Source organism: Carcharodon carcharias, chromosome 12, assembly GCF_017639515.1.
Source record: "Carcharodon carcharias isolate sCarCar2 chromosome 12, sCarCar2.pri, whole genome shotgun sequence".
In the NCBI taxonomy this organism is placed as follows: domain Eukaryota; kingdom Metazoa; phylum Chordata; class Chondrichthyes; order Lamniformes; family Lamnidae; genus Carcharodon; species Carcharodon carcharias.
The window spans coordinates 132,895,556-132,916,790 of record NC_054478.1 but is presented as its reverse complement, the minus strand read 5'-3'; the positions used below and the strand labels follow the sequence as shown (position 1 = coordinate 132,916,790).

Here is a 21,235-nt window from a genome sequence, read left to right as displayed (position 1 = left end):
CAGCCAATTTGTGCACAGCAGGCTCCCACAAACAGCAACATGAGAATGACCAGATCATCTGTTTTTTTCTGTGATGTTGATTGAGGGATAATCTTTGGCTGGTTCACCGGAGAGAACTCCCCTGCCCTTCTTCGAAACAGTGCCATGGTATCTGTTGCATGCACCCACGTGGGCAAATGGGGCCTCAGTTTAATGTTTCATCCAAAAGGTGATACCTCCAACAGTGCAGCAATCCCTCAGTACTGCACTGGAGTATCAACCTTGACTTTTGTGCTCAAGGCCTGGAGTGGGACTTGAACCTGGAAACTTGCAATTTGGAGGTAAGAGCGTTACCAACTGAATGGGAATGCAGCTTACCAGTGATGCTCACATTCAGTGAATGAATTTTAAAAAACAAGTGCATAAATGGTCCTAAGAATAACAGTCAATCCTTTCTGACTCAGGGGGCACTAATCCTGCTGAAAGGTGCATGGTGTCATCGGATAAAGACTGGATCGGACTTGGTTTTAGGCCTTTGATGGCTAAATGCCCCTTGCTCATATTTACTATGTAGACTCACACATGAAGAATGGCCTCTTCGGTGAGATACATCTGTGCATGTGGCACCGCAGCAGGATTATTACCTTCAGCAGAGGGGAGAGGAGGGATCGATATGGACAGGGCGGGGTGGCAGGGTATGTCATTCAACAACAACAACAGAAATCAGCGAAGTGATTTCTGAGATAACATCCAGGGAGCAATTTGAAAATGATTTAGGATTTACCAGTTTAAGATGCTGAAGTGTGAAATGGTAAGAGCGGAGAGGGTGATAAAATGAGGAACAAGCAGAGCTTTCCTTTAATGCTTTTGCGCCTTTATTTTATATTCCTAGATCAATCAAAGATGGGGCACTAGAAGGGGATGGGGGGGGAGAGGAGAATCAATGCGCTTTGGCAGGGAAAGACAACAAGATAAGTCCAGTTAAGACAATTCTATTAACCATTTCAGGGACAGACCAAAGCCACCTTCAAGAATTGCTGGTGCCTTGTGGTTTGGTTGGCAAAAATTCATATGTTAATTTGAACAAGCTAATGATGCATCTCTCTCTCTCTCTCTCTCTACCTGTTTGTCTCCTGCTCTCTCTGTCTGTCTCTCTCTGTGCCTGCCTCACTTTCTGATTCTCTCTGTCTCTCTCTCTCTCTATGCCTGTCTCACTCTCTGTCTTTCTCTCTCCTTCTCTTCCAGTTTGCCTCCTCTCTCTCTCTCTCAATGCCTGTCTCACTCTCTTTTTCTCCCTCTTCCTCCCCCCGCGCTCTCTCTCTCTTCCTGTTTGTCTCCTGTTCTCTCTCCCTCTCTGCCTGTCTCACTCTCTGGGTGGAATCTTCCACTCCTGCCAGCAGTTGGGATCATGGTGGATGGGGGGGGGGGGGCAAGATGTGGCGGGAGGCTGAAAATCAGTTTCTTGAGAGCGGGAAATTAGTTTGGAATCTTGTTCTCCCAACTTTCATGGCAGTTTAAAGGCCGGTCGAGTGTCCTGTGGATCTGTATCAGGAACCCCATTTTCATCTCATGAATGCTCATTAAACAACCAACATGCAGGAATCATGCTCTCTCTGGTTTTATATAATGTATGTAAGAATGTAAAGGAATATAGCTTTAAATTTAATTTATATTTTGTATCTGGGTGCTAAGAAAGGTGAAATCTAGTTTTAGTTTCCATTCGAGGTTTTTTGTGAGCTGGTTGCCAGGAGGTCTGGGGACCTGTTTGTATACATGCATTTTTAAAGAGGTTTTACAACGTCAAGAGAAGAGATGGGTTACCAAGAGGTCAGTAGTTTAGTGAAGTTAAAAAAACATAAAGTTGAAAAAAATGGTACTATTGCCTAGCAACAGGGGTCCAGAGACAGGAAAACAAAGAAGGGTGGTCAATTAGTGTGTGCATTTTTTTTATTCATTGGATGTGGGCATTGCTGGCTAAGCCAGCATTTATTGCCCATCCCTAATTGTCAACTAAGCTGCTGTGGGTCTGGAGTCACATGTAGCCCAGATCACGTAAGGACAGCAGATTTCCTTCCCTAAGGGACATTAATGAACCAGATGGGTTTTTACAACAATCATTTCATGGTCATCATCAGACTTTTAATTCCAGATTTTTATTGAATTCAAATTTCACCATCAGCCATGGTGAGATTTGAACCCAGGTCCCTGGAGTATTACCCCATGATCTCTGGGCTACTAATCAGTGCTAATACAACTATGCCACTGCCTCCCCAAGTTAGTGTGTGGAAGCCAGAGAATGCAGGCAGTAGGTCTAATCTCTGTAATAGAAAATACTGCAAGTCTGCTTGGGAATTGAGTTTAGGGAACTTGTGTTTCCCCTGAGGCTGAAGTAATAGTGGATTTGGATTGCACTTTTTGGGTGTATCGGGGAGAGATACCCATTGGGGAAATGCTCAGAGTCTGCTGGAAGAAAACTGTTTGCAACTAACTAAAGTTTGACTGACTAACTCAAGCAAGAAACCTTGGTGATGAGACAGTGGTAGTACTTCACTTGGGTTTTGTGTCTGTAGGGGTTGCTGGGATATAAAGGAATAATGTGAATTTCAATCCCTTTCTGGTATTTATATTGAAATCCTTCCAATCTTTTTGTCTAGTGTAATATAATTCATTTTTATTATTTAATAAACATTTTATTCTTCATGTTAAAGGTACACTGGCAGACTCTTGTGAATGTGTTCATTAACTGACCTCCATGGTTTCTAACAAAAAAACAAAGTTGGGATCTATCAAGCCAGCTTTCACTCTGGGATCCAACTTGTCCAGTATTAACACCTACACAGGAGAACGGCTGATGATGGCCTTCCAACTCACGACTCCAAACCTCCATCCTCCTGGGTGAATGGTCATGGCTGACGAGGGCTCATGTGGTTAGTCTTTCTACACCACCAAGGCAATGGTCTCTCTCTCAAGTTTCAAGGGTAGTGCGGACAAGTGGAAAAGTGTCCATGTGAGGCTTCTTGCACATGGCTCTCATTACCCTGGTCAAAGGGCAATTGTACCACATCCATCTCTGGTCCACCAGGATGTCCTTCACCTGGAAAGGGTGACAGCAGCAGGATAATCGACAAGCCTGATGAGCAATTCTCCTGATCCCAAATGATGTCTGCCTGGGATTTAAGGGTGACATGTGTATTGGCCGGTCATCATAGTCACATATGATGTGCCTTTGCTGATGGTGTAGGCGTGGAAATAAAGGATACTCTCTGGGATGGGGTCATGTGGGAAGCAATGCAACTGAAGTTCCAGATGGGAGTTCCTTGGGGGGGGTGGGGTAAGATGTTTGACCCCTGATTGCATTGCATCACTCAAATATCCATGAGAATTAGAGGAGAAATAATGCAGAATATTTTTAGAGAAGTGCAAAGTATATGCATTGAATGAACACCCGTGTCACCAATGGGCATTCAATACATTTTAATCTTTCTTTACTTATTGCTACATCTGGGTGCAGCCATTACATCTGCGGCAGAGATGGAAGCAGCCTGATGACTGCTATGCCCTGTTGGCTGAGGTGACTTTGGTGGGCGTCCTTTGGAGGCCTGAGGTCTTGATGACCCCAGCCTGCTAAGGGTCTCCTGCTGTGGGGCGGATGTGCCCTACTTGGCCTGACCTGCTGGAGGCAGTGGAGTCCCTGTCCAAGGGGAGTTGGAGCAGCAGGGCACTGTTGGGGTGTCCAGGATGGATGCTCCCCAGGATGCCTGGTTGGCACTCGTCCTCCCTGTGGGTGCCTAATAGCCCCTCCCTGACTCCTTGAGGAGAAAGGGCACCTAGAGGGAGGTCAAGGTACATCGTCCCCCTCTCACTGAGCCACAGCTGGATCCCAACAATGGCTAGAGAGATGGTGTGCAGGTCCGAGCGCAAATCTGGCAGAAACCGCTGGACCTGTGTCTCCAACGCAGCCACCATCCTTCACATGGAGGCTTTGATGCACTTGCATGCCGGAGCCACAACATCAGTCAGAACGTGGTTGGACTCATCTATCTCTTGCCCTACTCCACTAACGGTCTCTGACAACTCTGCCTGATGTTCTCCTGCATCTCCAACTTTTCTCCCAGGGCCAGTTCCAGAGGCTTTGCAGCGACCTGGTCTCCAGGAGTCTTCCAAATGCCAGAGACCTCGGCTGCCACTGCCTCTGACTGTCGTGGACACGTGTTCGTGAGGTGATCACCAGGTTGTGAACCCGAGCCAACTCTAGAACTAGGAGCCACCGAGATGTGTGCATCTACGCTGGTGGAGGGTGCACGAGAGCACCTGTGGGCACAGTGACAACAGTACAGGTGTGGGACCCTCTTCTTCATTCTCCGAGGTGGCCTGAGGGCTGAGGCTTCCTCTTGCGGAGGACAGTGTCCTCTCCCTCTTCTTGCTGGTACCTGGAATGGAGAGAAGAGAGAATTAGTGATTGACTAGGTAGGCTCAAACATTACACATCAGTAACAGTCATTGTCTGCATGTTATTACTGTATAATGGAAGCTTCCTCAGTGGATTGTTGAGGGAGGCCCATGCCTTCTACGAGGTCAGCGTCCTTCTGTGCCAGCTCTGCAACCTGCTCCTCGAATGGAGTTAGGGTCCTGAGCTCCGAGGTCCCACCTCTGGTCTGGGATCTCTCCCTCTTGTGGGTGGGTGATCTTGTCCTGCATTAAGACAGATGGATTGAATGTGAGCACTATGGGTGAAGTCCTTAAGAAGACCTGAAATGAGGTAGCTTGCAGTTAGACCAACATTTAATTTTACCAGTGTAGGTTCCCCCCAGATAGGATCAGCATTAACGGCATCATCAAACCACAACAAGTACAGACACAATAGTTTACATGCCTGTTGTGTGTTCTGAGCCCTACTCAGGAAATAATTAAGATGCCGTTTGTGCTGGTCTATCCTTCTCTGCCACATACTCTCCCTCCTGCTCCTGACATTTGATATAATACTGCAGTGATTGCCATTTTCATTTTATTCAAAGAGAAGCAGTAAAGATGAATTTAGTTCTTGAAGATACTCTTTAACCTTAAACAAGAATCAGTGCAGATATACCATTGTTTTATGATCTCACTCAAATTGGGCCACACAGACAGATGCTCTGGAAGATGGAAATGAACTGCTGTTTTCTCGGAAAGGGCTGCAATTCCAAATCTCCTAAGGCCTGGTTTGCAATCTTACAAAACCTGAGTTTTACTTTATTGAAACTTCTGAATGAATATCTTGAATGTATCTTCCGTAGCAAATATGAGACTTGGCTAGGCCTGAGCTGGCTATCTCCAACAGGCCTGAGCTGGCTATCTCCAACAGGCCTGAGCTGGCTATCTCTAACAGGTCTAAGATGGCTATTTCCAACAGGCCTGAGATGGTTATCTCCAACAGGCCTGAGACCGCAATCTCCAATAGGCCTGAGCTGGCTATCTCCAACAGGCCTGAGATAGCTATCTCCAACAGGCCTGAGCTATTATCTCCAAAAGGCCTAAGACAGCTATCTCCAAGAGTCGTGAGATGGCTATCTCCAACAGGCCTGAGACGGCTATCACCAAAAGGCATAAGACAGCTATCTCCAACAGTCCTGAGACAGCTATCTCCAACAGGCCGGAGCTGCCTATCTCCAACAGGCCTGAGCTGGCTATCTCCAACAGACCTGAGACAGCTATCTCCAAAAGGCCTAAGACAACTATCTCCAACAGTCCTGAGCTGGCTATCTCTAAAAGGCCTGAGATGGATATCTCCAACAGGCCTGAGACAGTTATCTCCAACAGTCCTGAGACAGCTATCTCCAACAGGCCTGAGCTGGCTATCTCCAACAGGCCTGAGCTGGCTATCTCCAACATGCCTGAGCTGTCCATCTCCAACAGGCCTGAGATGGCCATCACCAACAGGCCTGAGCTGGCTATCTCCAACAGGCCTGAGATAACTATCTCCAACATGCCTGAGCTGGCTATCTCCAACAGGCCTGAGCTGGCTATCTCCAACAGGCCTGAGCTGGCTATCTCCAACAGGCCAGAGAAGGCTATCTCCAACAGGCCTGAGAGGGCTATCTCCAACAGGCCTGAGACGCCTATCTCCAACAGGCCTGAGATGGCTATCTCCAACAGGCCTGAGCTGGCTATCTCCAACTGGCCTGAGATGGCTTTCTGAGCTATCTCAGGCCTGTTGGGGATAGCTGTCTCAGGCCTGTTGGAGATATCCAACAGGCCTGTCAAAGCCAGGGATGAGTGGGGAGAACTCTCACCTCTGACTCCGAAAGATGGGGGTTCAGGAGAGACATGAGTCCAAACTCCAAACTGACACAGTCGGAGTGAGAAGTTAAACCGAGGCTTTCATGTGTGGACGTGAAAAATATCAGTGCGCGACTTTGAAAAAGAGCAGGGGTGTTCTGCCCGTTGTCCTGGTTAGTTTTTATTACCTAAGATTGAATGTCTTGTCATTAGTCGGGGCTGGTTAGCTTCGAACCAGCCTGTGGTTCAGAATAACACAGTAAATAAACAGTGCTGGCTTGATTCCTGGTCTGGCTGAGGTAGACTTGAGACCTACCTCCTTTCCCTACCCATGAAACTGGCTGTTGCGTTTCCTGCACACGCCACTTCAGAAAGTACTTGAGGGACTGCAAAGCACATGGGATGTCCTGAGATTGTGAAAGCCACTATAAAAATGCAAGTCTTCCTTGTCTTTGAGTATTCAGAAACTGGAAGGTGTGTGGTGAGGAGGGCTGTGTCAGGAAGGTGAGGGGGTACTTTAGCTTCTCAGCCAATTGGAAAGCAAACAAGGCCCTTTGTTTCCTGATTGGATAACCTGGAACATTCAGTCAAACAGCCATTTTCCCCATAGAATTATAGAATAATGCAGCACAGGAGACCATTCAGCCCATTGAGTCTTTACTGGGTCTTTCAAAGAGCAATCCAGTTAGTCCCATTCCACCTGGATCCCTGCAAATTTCACTCCGTGCACTATTCAGCCAACTTCCTTCTCAAGGCCACATTCATTACCCTAGGACACTCCAAGTCCTAACTATTCATTGTGTAAAGTAGATTTTCCTCCTGTTTATTCAATGTTCAGTCAATGGAAACAGTTTGTCTTTATTTACTCTATCTAATCCTTCATGATTTTAAACACCTTATCAAATCCCCTCTTAGCCTTCTCTGCTCTAAGGAGAACAACCCCAACTTCTCCAATCTATCCACGTCACTGAAGTTCCTCATCCCTGGAACCATTTGTGTGAATCTCTTCTGTACCCTCCTCAAAGCCTTCACATCCTTCCCAAAGTGTGGTGCCCAGAATCGGACGCAAGACTCCATCTGGGGCCAGATTAGTGTTTCATAAAGTTTTTATTTGCCGTGACTGAACGTGCACTGTCCCATTACTAATGATAGGAGCACACAAAAAGGAAGAGGTTAAAAAAAAGAAGTGGAAAGCAATTTACTGTGAGCTGGACATATCATTCTCTCTGTGCAGTTGTCAGCTATCGCTCTTGCTGCTGATCTCCCTCTTCACTGCCTTGTGAAGTAGCTGGCGGGGATAATCGGGCCTACCTCAGCAGGCTTCTCATCAGACACAATTAAACCAGGCAACTAGTAGGGTGTGGAAACAATAGAAGATTGCAGGATTACGCACTCTCTTTAATTACAAGAAAAACCCTGCTCACTGGTGTGGAGCCTGGTTTAAACCCTGGTTCATTTCTCAGCTCAAGTGAGAGGGTAAAAGGCTGAATCAACTATTCCTGTCTCTTCCCTGAGGACTATTTTATAGATTGCTGATCAATCCCCAAAAGGTGCTTCCCTTCTCTGGTTACCATGCAAAGTCGAAATGAAGGAGCCCTTCTTGTTGTCAAGAACAGTAAGTCTCTCTTTTTTTCTTCACTGTCAACTAATTGTGCCATTAAACTCATCAGCACTCTCTCCAGGGAAGCCATTACTTCTTCTTTAGTGAATCTGAGCATTTCTCTATCATTTTAGAATAAGCCGCCTCTTTACAATGTTAAAATTTAGCTTTGATTCCTATTTCAGGATGAAGCTCCTATTTCTTGGTCTGACTGATTATGCTTGCTGCACCCAGTGACATTGCAGTTTCCGGTGCCAACTATCCTTGCCAGTTTTAGTCAGTGCCCAATGAGTCACACTTGTGCTGTGCAGTTACACACAAACCCACCTCAGCTGTTTCCCAATCAATCATCCCAGATCTATCCCTCCCTCGCTGCTTGAATCAGATCTCATCTCTGCTGCATTGCTATTCTGTCCCAGCTCTATTGTTATCCCAGGCCTTAGCGCCTTCCTCATCCAATGCCTACCCTCCGCTCTACGAAACTGCACCATTCCTCACAGCTGTCAGTGTTTTCCTTCCTCAATGATTTTTCTTCAGTCTTTAAAAGTCACCTGCCTGATTCCTCCCCTTCCCTCCTATTTTAATCGAGTGTCCTACATTATCAGCCTCAACCTCCACCCCCCCCAGCCACGATTCTCAGTAATAAGAGAAATGTACCGAGGACCAAGATATATTCCAGCCCAGATCCATGAGATGAATGGTCAAACTTTCTATCTCTTGATGTTTCTTCCTCTCGCTGTCTCTCTCCATCTGTCTGACTGACTGTCTCTCACCCTCCATCTCTTTCTTTCTGTCTCTCCCTCTCCCTGTTGTGATCTCTCTCTCTCTCTGCCTCTCACCCCCTATGTCTATTTCTCTCTCTCCTTGTTGCACTTTCTTTCTGTCAATCCCCAATCTCTCATCCTGCCTTTTCCTCTTTCTCAGACACCCTCTCTGGCTCCCTCTCTTCCTTTCTGGGTGTCTCTATCTTTCCTTCTCTCTTTCTCTCTCTTGTTTGTCTCTTCCTGTGTCTCTGTCTGCCTCTCGCTGTCTCACTCTCTGTCTCTTTCTGTTTCACATCTCCACCTCTCTGTCTGAGTCTCCCTCTCTTTGTCTCTCTCTCTCTGGGTCTCTCTCTCATCCTGTCTCACCCTCTCTCTCACTGCCACTCTCTCTCCCTCTCTCACGGTCTCTATCTCTTTGCTGACCATGAGGTTCATTTTAGCCAGTCTTAATCCAGTTCTCAAGGGTAAGATTCCACAATGTGAAACAGCTCCGAATTTGTCACTTGAGAGTCATAGTGGGGCTTCAATGAGGAATGTAAGTGCACACAAGCTGATTGAGAGCAAACCCTGTGAGATTATAATAAAGGCAGGATACTGGTATCAGCTGGACTGTCTGTGTGCTACTTGGAGTGAGTAATCCAAGAATTGGAATCAATGGAAAATATCTTAAAGAAAAGGGTTCAATTGCTAATCTGAGTTGGATCAGCTGCTGAGGGTGTTGGGGAGGGGTGGGGGCTGATACTGGGCAAAGGGCCTCAGCATCACTGGGTGAAAGAGGGACAAAATTAGCCGGGGTTCATGCTCCAGGCTCTTATCCAGTCACTTCTGCTGGAAAGCATATGTCTGACTGCGAGTGAGAGTATGTGCGTGTGCATATGAGAACATAGGAAATAAGGTTGGTGTGGGTATGTGTAAATGTGTCTGGGTGTGTGCATGTGTGAGTGTGCGCATGTACGTATGCACTTGTGCACAGAGGAGATTTACCAGGATGTTGCCTGGACTGGAGAGTTTTAGTTATGAGGAGAGACTGGATAGACTGGGGTTATTTTCCCTGGAGCAGAGGAGAATTGAGGGGGGACATGATTGAGGCGTATAAAATTATGAGTGGTGTAGATAGGGTAGACAGGAAGGAACTTTTCCCCTTGGTGGAGGGATCAATAACCAGGGGGCATAGATTTAAGGTAAGAGGCAGGAGGTTTGGAGGAGATGTGAGGAAGAATTTTTTTCATCCAGAGGGTGGTGGGAATCTGGAACTCACTGCCTGAAAGGGTGGTAGAGGCAGAAACCCTCATAACATTTAAGAAGTATTTGGATGTGCACTTGCGATGCCATGGCATACAAGGAAATGGGCCTAGTGCTGGAAAATGGGATTAGAATAGTTAGGTGCTTGTTTGACCGGCACAGACTCGATGGGCCGAAGGGCCTTATTATGTGCTGTAGATCTCTATGACTCTATGTATGTGTTGGGTGAGTGTGTGAGCATAATGAAATGTCTATGTGTGTGTGTTGGGTGCATGTGTGTATGTGTGGGTAAGTGTTTATTGGGGTGAGGCCGTACCTGGAGTACTGTGTGCAGTTTTGGTCCCTGTATTTAAGAAAGGATATACTGGCATTGGAGGCTGTTCAAAAGAGATTCACTAGGCTGATTCCTGAGATGAACTGGTTGACTTATCAAGAACGGCTAAACAGGTTAGACCTTTATTCATTAGAGTTTAGAAGAACGAGGGGTGATCTTATTGAAATGCACAAGATTCTGAGGGGGCTTGATAGGGTAGAGGTTGAGATGTTTCCACTTGTGGGGGATTCTCGAACTGGGGGACACAGTTACAGAATAAGGAGGCACACATTTAAAACTGAGGTGCGAAGATATTTCTCCTCTCAGGGGGTAATGAATGTCTGGAATTCTCTACCTCAGAGAGTTTTGGAGGCTAGATCAGTGAAAGTATTTAAAGAGGAGGCAGATAGATTTTTGAAATATCAAGGAGTTGAGGGCTATGAGGAGTTGGCATGAAAGAGGAGTTGATCTGGGGCAGATCAGCCATGGTCTTATTGAATGGCAGGGCAGGCTTGAGGGGCTGAATGGCCTACTCCTGCTCCTATTTCTTATGAGTGTGTATGTGTGAGTAAGTATGTGTTGGGTGAGTGTGTGTTGTGTGTATGTGTGTGTGGGTACGTGTGTGTTGGGTGAGTGTGTGTTGGGTAAGTGTGTGTTGGGTGAGTGTGTGTTGTGTGTATGTGTGTGCATGGGTAAGTGTGTGTTGGGTGAGTGTGTGTTGGGTGAGTGTGTGTTGGGTGAGTGTGTGTTGGGTAAGTGTGTGTTGGGTGAGTGTGTGTGCGGTAAGTGTGTGTTGGGTGAGTGTGTGCCCGGGTAAGTGTGTGTTGGGTGTGTGCGCGGGTAAGTGTGTGTTGGGTGAGTGTGTGCGTGGGTAAGTGTGTGTTGGGTGAGTGTGTGTTGGGTAAGTGTGTGTTGGGTGAGTGTGTGTGCGGGTAAGTGTGTGTTGGGTGAGTGTGTGCGCGGGTAAGTGTGTGTTGGGTGTGTGCGCAGGTAAGTGTGCGTTGGGTGAGTGTGTGCACGGGTAAGTGTGTGTTGGGTGAGTGTGTGCACGGGTAAGTGTGTGTTGGGTGAGTGTGTGCGCGGGTAAGTGTGTGTTGGGTGAGTGTGTGTGCGGGTAAGTGTGTGTTGGGTGAGTGTGTATTGGTTAAATGTGTGTGAGTCTGAGAGTGTGTATTGGTTAAGCGTCTGTGAGTCTGCGAGTGTGTATTGGTTAAGTGTGTGTGAGTCTGCGAGTGTGTATTGGTTGTATGTGTGTGAGTCTGAAAGTGTGTATTCGTTGTATGTGTGTGAATCTGCGAGTGTGTATTGGTTAAGTGTGTGTGAGTCTGCGAGTGTGTATTGGTTAGGTGTGTGTGAGTCTGAGAGTGTGTATTGGTTAAGTGTGTGTGAGTCCAAGAGTGTGTATTGGTTAGGTGTGTGTGAGTCCGAGAGTGTGTATTGGTTAAGTGTGTGTGAGTCCGAGAGTGTGTATTGGTTAGGTGTGTGTGAGTCCGAGAGTGTGTACTGGTTAAGTGTGTGTGAGTCCGAGAGTGTGTATTGGTTAGGTGTGTGTGAGTCCGAGAGTGTGTATTGGTTAAGTGTGTGTGAGTCTGAGAGTGTGTATTGGTTAAGTGTGTGTGAGTCTGAGAGTGTGTATCAGTTGTATGTGTGTGAATCTGAGAATGTGTATCAGTTGTATGTGTGTGAGTCCGAGAGTGTGTATTGGTTAAGTGTGTGTGAGTCTGAGAGTGTGTATTGGTTAAGTGTGTGTGAGTCTGAGAGTGTGTATTGGTTAAGTGTGTGTGAGTCTGAGAGTGTGTATTGGTTAAGTGTGTGTGAGTCTGAGAGTGTGTATCAGTTGTATGTGTGTGAATCTGAGAATGTGTATCAGTTGTATGTGTGTGAGTCTGAGAGTGTGTATTGGTTAAGTGTGTGTGAGTCTGTGTCATTGGTAAGTGTGAGGATATGTGTTGGATAAGTATATATGTGTATGTTTCTGCACTCAAGGCTGACAGTCTAAGGAAAGCAGATGTTGTCAGGGGTGGGGGACCAGAAGGTGGCTGTGGCACCTCAGGGACATTAAAACTTCAGGTGAAGTGGGCAGAAAACCGGTGGGAAAATGGAAATAATGTGAATCACACACATGAAACAAAGACAAAGGAAAGGGTGAAGGACTTTCTAATGTAAACACAGAGCTTACTGCCATTCTATAAGAAGATTGACGATGACTGCCATCTTCTGGTGCCTGGGAACATTACGCTGAGTTCTGACCTGCTGAACCTTTTGTCTTCAGTGGGAAATGGAGCCTGTTGCTAACTCCAACCTGAAGCTGATGGTTCCCTTGGATGTTTAAAGAGGGACTGACCCATTTAAGTTATTTCTTGCTCCTGATCTTGTTAATATTAAGCTTTTCAAAACCTTTCTATTCATTTTTAATATGTTTATTTAAACAATAAGGGAGAGTCAATCAAATCAGGAGGAATAACAATGGCAGAATTTTTAAATTCATTCCAGGCAAGTGGTCTTGCTAGCTGGGCCAGCATTTTTATTGCCCATCCCTAGTTGCCCTTGAGAAGGTGGTGGTGAGCTGCCTTCTTGAACCGCTGCAGTCCATGTGGTGTAGGGACACCCACAGTGCTGTTAGGGAGGGAGTTCCAGGATTTTGACCCAGTGACAGTGGGGGAACGGCGATATATTTCCAAGTCAGGATGGTGTGTGACTTGGATGGGGAATTTCAAGTGGTAGTGTTTGCATGCATCTATTGCCCTTGTTATTCTAGGTGGTGGAGATTGAGGTTGTGGTAGATGCTGTAGAAGGAGCCTTGGTGAGTTGCTGTAGTGCATCTTGTAGATGGTACACACTGCTGCCACTGTGGTGGCAGGAGTGAATGTTTAAAGTGGTCGATGGGGTGCTGATCAAGCAGGCTGCTTTGTCCTGGATGGTGTTGAGCTTCTTGAGTGTTGCTGGAGCTGCACTCATCCTGGCAAGTGGAGTATTCCATGTGGAGAACAGGGAAGGGTTGCTGAGCCCAGTGATGTGAAAGAGCTGGATTGACAGACCCAGCAGAAAAAGATTCATTAGTACTGGCTTACTGTCCTTTCACATTATTGCCTTCAGTAGCCCCTCCTCCTAGGACTGGGCAGAGTGTAAATGTTGTCCTTTACTTGAAAAGGAAAATAAAAACATGTCTATCAATATACGACACATCTTGCACCTGGCACTCACCTCCTCCCACCATTAATCTTGCTTCTTGTGTCATGGTTTACCACGTGAAAGCCCCATGTCATTTCGTAACATCAGCCTGGTACAGTTGGCCTCAGTGCCCCCAGGCTAATGAAAGGGCAGACCACGCACTCCCATTCCTGGTCGCCATCAAATGACCGCCTCCAGGAAACGTGCGCGTGAGGAAGTCAGGATCGAGCTGGGGCACGATGTGCCCACCATGGCTGAACAGCCCTTGATGTCCTCTGCCCGGTGTGTCACCCGTGAAGAATGGGCTCCTAACCGAGCAGGACTATCAAGTGCCTGTTAAAACCGTACCCCCTTAAGAGGGAGATATTGCCCACAAAAATTCACCCTCACAATACAGGAGTACAAGGGGGGAAATGTGATATTGTCATGGAAACGGGTTGAGCAGGAGAGGGGATTAGGACTTGTCACACGGCAGAGATTTGATGGGCTGGGCCTGGAATCTCATTTGCTGTGAGAAACACTTCCTAAATCTGCTCCCCACCAGTCTCCTGCAGTGGGGTCAGGGGATCGAGTAATGGGTGGTGTCATGGCAACCAGGCCAGCTGGTTCCGAGTCGGGTTGCAAAGGCCTTCAGTCAGGCCCGTCTCCCACCCTCGCATTGGTTGGCACGGCGATGGTGACCAAGCTGTCTTTAATTGGCGATTAACATTTGTCGTTGAGCATGTCAGGTTAATTAGCATAGCGCTAAGTCAACGCAAAATATAATTAACACATTAACTTCGCTCACCAGCGGTTTTGGTTATGGCAATAAACAGTGGCTGCTCACAGGAGGTCTGCAGTGCCGAATGGAGACGATTTAGTCTAAACATTAATTAAGAGCTGAGCTTATTATTAATGATCTTTTTCTGTTCATCAGGAGGAGGGACATTGATGCTGGAGAAGGGAACTCTTTCCAGTCCAGGTTCCTAGGGATGGAAATCCACTAGGTCAATCGCTCAAAACAAAATTAAAATCATAATAATAATAATAATAAGGCCTAAGGCCTTATTTTAAAAAGTTTGGTGAGCTGTAAGCTATTTTTCCCCCCAAAATATACTTTGCTCATTAATTTTGTAAAGGTACATTTCATAACAGTTCAAATTTTAAATTACATTAAGTGCAAAATCAACCAGTTTCTTTCAATACAGTAGGTGGCACTCTGAGGTGCCTCACTATACTTACAATTAATTACCGGCTATGGTTACAACATTCATTTCACATCAAACGTACAAACGCTGAGGGGTTTACACGGTTTCCAACTCCTTAGTGTACTGACGGAACAGCCTTAGACAGTGACCTTTCCCCATTGAGCCTTTGCGGCCGCTGGTGCAAGCTTTAGTGCATTCCCCAGCATGTTATTCTGGACTTTGTAAGTGTCTGTCTCCAAGCAGTGGGACTCCTGTATATCTTTTGAGGGAGGGGGAAGGGGTCACTGTGAAACTGCAAGGACTAGGCAGACCATGCACAGTCTACTTCTGCTCAAATTTGGACTAATTTCTTACATTCAGGCGAGGCTCCTTATTCCATATTTAAGGAGCCTAACACCAGTTTCACAATGAGTCCTGAACCAGAGATCCCTTGGGCCCATCACGCGTGCAGTTGGCTGGTGTGTGCACCGCTCAGGCTAACAAATTCTTCCTTAGCTGTAAGGCTGGGTGGGATCATGTGAAAGACACTTGTGAGCTCCTGCTGCATTTGCTCTGGCCTGCTGTGGCTATAGTGAAAATGCTGTCGTCAACAGAAGCATTAGGTTGAAAACTGGGAGGTATTTGAATTCAGGGGTTAGTTCTGGAAACAGGGCGAGACTGAGGACTCATTCATGTCTGGCTTACATTCCAGAACTCATCATTCAAGTTCCAAGGCTGGAACTGTGATGGGAAGATAGAGAATTTGCTGTGTAGGTAATAGTGAAAGAAAGTTTTTAGAATGGGTAACTGACTCATCATGAACTTTGCTTTACTTGACCATTTTTGCTCTTCTCCAATTATAGATTCTTACCCATCCCCAGTTGTCACTCCACCAGTGGCAGTACCTTCAACTGCCAAGGCTCAAAGCTCTGAAATCCCCTCCCTAACCCTCTTTACCTCCCTTGCTTTCCCTCTCCCTTTACGATACTCCTTAAAGCTTTCCTCTTTGGCAAACCTTTTGTCATCTGTCTAATAGCTCCTTGTGTGGCTCAGCATCAAACGTTGTTTGATGATCAGTCATGTAGACATCTGGGATGTTCTGCCACACTGAAAACCTTGCACAAATGCAAGGGTTCGATGCATTTGCTGAATTCTTTAATGCTTCACAATTCAAATGAATATTTTCATTTTATTTGCCTCTAGACTCTGTAAATCTGCCAATGCAAGGGGAATGAGCAGAGTAGAACGAGGTTATGTTAATTTAAGTAAGGGGTAAAGTCAGGTAAACGTGTTTCCATGGATCACGTAACTATACAAGGGAAAAATGATCAATAAAAAGGTCACTTCTACTTTTGGAGGGTGAGGTTCAATGTGAAAACAGCTGTCACTCTGTTGCAAGTCAATGATTCTACTAGAACCCTTAATTTGTTAACACACCCAGGAGTGCCACCAGCTGTAACATTCATTTCCTTATCTGCAGGTTCTTAGTTTTAGTTAATACTTAAAAAAATGCTCTCAAACGGTGTAGTGAGTTTATTCAGCAAGAAGCTCTACAGACCACAAGTGGCCCACACTTGACCTTGTGAAATAAACTGACCTCAGCCAGAGCTGCAAGTCATTTGGCCTGAGTACCAATGGAAAGGGGGGTGGGGGGGGAAGGGAAGAGAGGATTGGCCGTGGTTCCAGTTCTCAATTACTAACCAATGACTCCAGCTGGAAAGCTGCGGATGTTGGGATGTAACTCTGTTGCCCCCCATGCCAGTTCACTGCCAAAGGTGTTCTGGCAGAGAAGGGCAGTTGGGTTGCTGAGGGCCTAGCTAGCAGCCACAGAACTATGGAAGGTGCAAACACCTTCAAAGCCAAAGAGAAATTCAGCAAAGTGAATCAGAAGAGGTACAGGTTAACAATTCCTTACATCACTTGGCTTTTCCTAAATAATGGTTAAGGATGGAGAGGCTTCATTTTGGCTGGAGTATAATCAGCAAAAGTGAATGTACCTTCCAGTGGTCAGAACCGGCAGAATTTAACAGGATGGTGGGTAGGAGGAAATCAATTATTGGAACAGCTTTTTATCATAGTCTTGTAATAACTCACTGTTATATTAATCAGCAGAACCTCTCTGACTAGATTAGGATTTAAATCTGACTGCAAGGCAAATGAAATCATAATTAAGTCAGTGTTTATTGGATGGCAGTAATTAATTTTACACATGTATGTGACATTATCATCAATGGAAGAGGCTGTGATTTATAACTTGAGACAAATGCTATTTTCAAGGATCATTACAGGCTTACCTCTCAATCCATTGCAACCAGACATCCCTCTATCTTACTGCACATGAACTCTTCCACACTCTTGTGTGTTTTTATTTACTGCTATGATCATTGACCATGTTGCCTGGGCAGCTCAGCTCTAACACTCAGCTGTTGCGTTTGAACTCTTGATGCACCAGCCATCACCAGATTAAGATTTCACACAGGCACTTACACTCGAAACATCCTTCATTGATCAAATTTAAACGGTGCGAGTGATAGAAGAGGACAATGATGAGTGGGTTCTGTGATGTTGTTCAGTCTCCACTCTTGCCTCAGCCCATCTGCTGCTGAAATCCTCGAACATGTTTTTATTACATCCAGGTTCGACGATCCCAATGCTCTCCTTGCTGATACTAGCAAACCCTCCACCCCGACCGCCAACCATTTTCCTCCTTCCACAAGCATCATCTCATCTAAAACTACAGCCCGTATCTCGCACCAAGTCTCGTTCACCCATCACCCCTGTGATCTCTGACCTACGTTGGCTTCCAGTTCACCAACTTCTCTTTTTTTTTAAAACAATTCTTGTCCTTGTCCTCAGATCTCTCCGTGGACTTACCCCATCCCAATCTTAAGCCCCTCCAGTCCAACAAAAACTGCATTCCTCTAACGAACTCTGGCATCCCCCACTTCCTCTGCCTATCATTGGCCATCATGTCCTCAGTCATTTTGGCATCAACTCCTGGAACTCTCTCCCTAAAATTCCTCCACTTCCCTTCCCCCGTCCTTAAAATCCACCTCTTTAAATGAACTTTTAATCACCCCTCCGAATATCTCATGTGGTTTGGTTTATCTGATAACGCTCCTTGAAGCATGTTTTAATGACGTTGAAGGTACTATATAAATGCAAGGTGTTGTATTCTTTCCTGTACCTTTCCCCCTTGGGTTGCCACGTTACACTCATTCCAAAATCTAACAGACTGGGGTCATGCACTAGATTTCTGATTAAAGTTCAGAAGCCTTAACTTGTCAACAGCTAATTGTGTTCCAGAGTTGGAACTGCCCTCTTTTTTATAACACCCTGGGGAGCAGGGGGGCTCCTGTTCAAAACTATCAGAAGTTTCCAATCAGCTCTTGGCTCGTGAGGCTGTTCCTTTTCTTTGTCCTTTCAGGCTGCTTTCTCGTGACTATGGCTCAGTGGGAACACTCTCGTCTCTCGAGCCAGAAGGTGCTAGGTTCAAATCTCTACCCTGGAGACTTCAGCATAAAATGAAGGCTGGTGCTCCAAGGCAGTATTGAGGGAGTGCTGTGCAGTCAGGGGTGCTGACTTTCAGATGGCAAGTTAAATTGAGATCCTGTCTGCTGTTAGGTGGACATAAAGGATCCCATTTCGAGGAAGAGCAGGAAAGCTCTCTCCAATGTCTAGGGCAACACTTATCCTTCAACTCAACAGCTAAAACAGATTATGTGGCCATGATCACAATTTGCTCTTTGTGGGACATTGCTGCCTGTACATTACAGCAGTGATTACACTTCAGAACTGGCTGTGAAGTGCTGTGAAGGGGAATCCTGAGGTTGTGAAAGTTGCTATAGAAATGCGAGCTCCTTTTCTCTGTGAGTGGCGACACTCAAATGCATTCCATCTGCCGGCTGAATCCATTTACAATCCCCAACAGTAGCAGAGAGGAAATCTTCATTCTCACAGACAGTAGTGAACGCCCAGCACAGAGCAACCAGGGGAAATCTCACCTCCCGGGTATCTTCTGTGAAAGGTTCAGCCCAGGAGGAGGAAGAAAAGATGAACATAATTTGCAGCATGTTGGGAGCCACTTTGCTGTCCCCTCCTCATGCTCCCCTGTTAGGTACATGGGCGTGGGATGTCCTCATAACCAATCCCATTTTATTTTGGGGGTTGGGTGGATAGGAAAGGGGAATTTCAAAACAAAACCCAATAATCACCAGACTCACAGACAAAGCCATTGCACAATACAGATTTAATCACAATATAATCTATCCAGGTCACAATCCATTATCAGTACATGATAAACAGTTTTATATACACACAGTCCACAGACACGTTGCACTACTTGCATATTATGGCCAGTAAAAACTTACTCTTGGTGTTAAAAAGCCATGTATACTACTTCTTGGAAATTCTAAACTGTTGAATGTATATATATTGTCAATGCCCTGTTGCAGCTTCAAACCCTCCCAGGTCTGCAATAAAGTTAACTCTTAGTCTGGCCTCATGCCCAATGTCAGGAAAGAGCCCTCTGGTACACCATTGAGGCATTTCCCCACTCCAGTCATCCTACGTTGTCATTGGCTTTGTGCCCACTGGCAGGAGGAATGTCTTTCACCAGCTAGTGAAGGAGAGTCTCATTCCCTCATCCTGGCTAGAATGACCATGCACTAACCCACTGGACAACAGCCTCGACTGTCAGAGTTCACCTTGCTCGCCTTGTGGCTTTACAAGGGTCTGATTTACCAGTTCCTGAATGGTTACATGATCAGAGAATACTGTTGTAGTATTTAATGGAGCACTGTCATCTTTAAATGAGCATTGGAGAACTTTCATTTACATGGACACAAACACACAGAGCAAGATAATAAATATTATCGGGGGAGTGATGAGCATAGCAGCTGGCCTCTGTCTTCTGTAATTAGGTTGTCAATGCTTTTTGAAGATAGTGCTCCTTTACGCTTTCTTTTTTAAAAAACATGAATCCTTTCAATCTGAAAACAATCTCAAATAACCGTCTGTCATTAATTCCCCAGGCTCAATAATTAACCTCCCAGAGGAGGGAATGAATTGGAATTCTCTAAATCCCTGGCCTTCACTGCAGTCAAGAGAAGCCAAGCTTCATTTCCATGGGACATTATCACTGAATGTGCAAGTGTCAACAGTGTTCTCAAAGGGCTTCATTTCAGGAGCTAATCTAACAGTTAAGATATAGTTAAGCACAGCCAGAATGGGTCGAGGTGTTGACTAGGGTTAGGTAATCAGCATCAGTGTCACAGAATGCACAGTGTATGATATTTAGGGGAAGATGCTTTGATGCACTTAGAAGTGGAGAGGTAGCTATCTCAGTGCCAGCCTTGGACTTTCTATGACAGGGTGGGGAGGGTGCTCTACCCAGTTAGTCACTACTTCTATTAAGGTAATCCTAAGGGCATCATCTGTTGTGTTCATGGATTGAACTTTCCAGCACCTTCTCCCAACTATTCTCAATCATATTTTTCATGTGCGTTTGTCCAGGGTCACTGTGAGAGGTAGTAGATCTTCCCTTCCCACTGAAAGAATAATGTTGTCGTGCAGCTCCTTCCCCGCCCTCTGTGCTTGAACAGCCTCTGGTACACGTGTGTTGAGTGGAGGGGCTGGTTACGTGCTATACAGTCCACTGTGCTTGATACACCATAACTAAGTCAAGCAACCCAAAAAAAAAATGCTCTCTGGAACAATAATCAACGTGCTGTGATGCCCCAAATTGTGGCATTGGATAGCGCACGATGCCTGTGTTATCCTTGCACCAAACTCCCCAGAAGCAGTGGGGATAGATGAGGAGAGGTGAAAGGAAGGAATCTGAACGAGAGGGAGGGGAGTGGGGAAGAGAGAGGGAGAGAAGGGGCAAGAAAGAGAGAGAGGGGGGGAAAAGGGAAGAAAGGGAGGGAGAGATTACCAGAGATGCAGAATGGAGACAGAGAATCCAGTTTTGCAGCCACAAGCTGCTTTCATGTGTCGGAAAAGGGCCATTTGAAGATAGAGACATAAGGTAGAAGACCCATGAGGTGAGGGACGGGTTGGGGGAAGAATGTGTGTGTTGGAGGGGATCAAAAATGCTACTTTCTCACAGGCCTGAAACTATTCTCCTTGGGGATTAAGCCTGACATATGACCCATATGTATCAAGAACGTGGCCACCTGGTGTGTAAAGCTCCTTTTTTGTCCGATTGTGCCCCTGTGATGCATCTTGGGATGTTTCTCTACATTACAGGTGTATACAAATGCAAACTGTTTTACGCTAATCCATGTTCATTTCATGCTAATGAGGTTAAAACGCAGTGACAGGGAGACCCAAGGTGGCTGTGAGCGCTCACTCGCCTCAGAAACCAGACTCGACGCTCAGGCTCCGCCTGTTGACGTGTTCGATCTTGCCTGTGATGTAGTCATCAAAGTGCGTCTGGTACTTGGCTAACATCTTCAGTAAGGGCCGTACCCTCAGCCACCACTGCTCCTTCGGCACCCGGTGCCTGTCAGACACACGGAGAATTAAAGGTTTAAACCTCAGCAGCAACATCACAAAAGACAAACTGCAGCCCCAAATTTTGAAGAAAAATTCTCAGAAGATTTACATCCTGATCTCCAGCAATACCGACAATCTCCATTGACCTCCCTAATCTCCACCTCCATCCATCAGCTCTCTCTACAATAAATAGCCTTTTATCCTTCATTGGATCCTTTAGGGAGAAAGTGAAGGTATTACAAAGGGT

The 21,235-nt window shown here is 46.0% G+C and overlaps 1 protein-coding gene across 2 annotated transcripts in view; it reads right to left on the bottom strand.

Annotated features, from left to right (window-relative positions):
• Positions 1-18,722: 18,722 nt before the first annotated feature.
• LOC121284830 (ATP-dependent 6-phosphofructokinase, liver type-like) overlaps positions 18,723-21,235 on the bottom strand; it is a 60,898-nt gene continuing 58,385 nt past the window's right edge. For both annotated transcript variants that reach the window (XM_041200598.1, XM_041200600.1), the window contains exon 22: positions 18,723-20,995. In XM_041200598.1, coding sequence (XP_041056532.1) covers positions 20,848-20,995 — 148 coding nt within the window. In that variant the 3' untranslated portion in view covers positions 18,723-20,847. The remainder of the gene's footprint in view (positions 20,996-21,235) is intronic.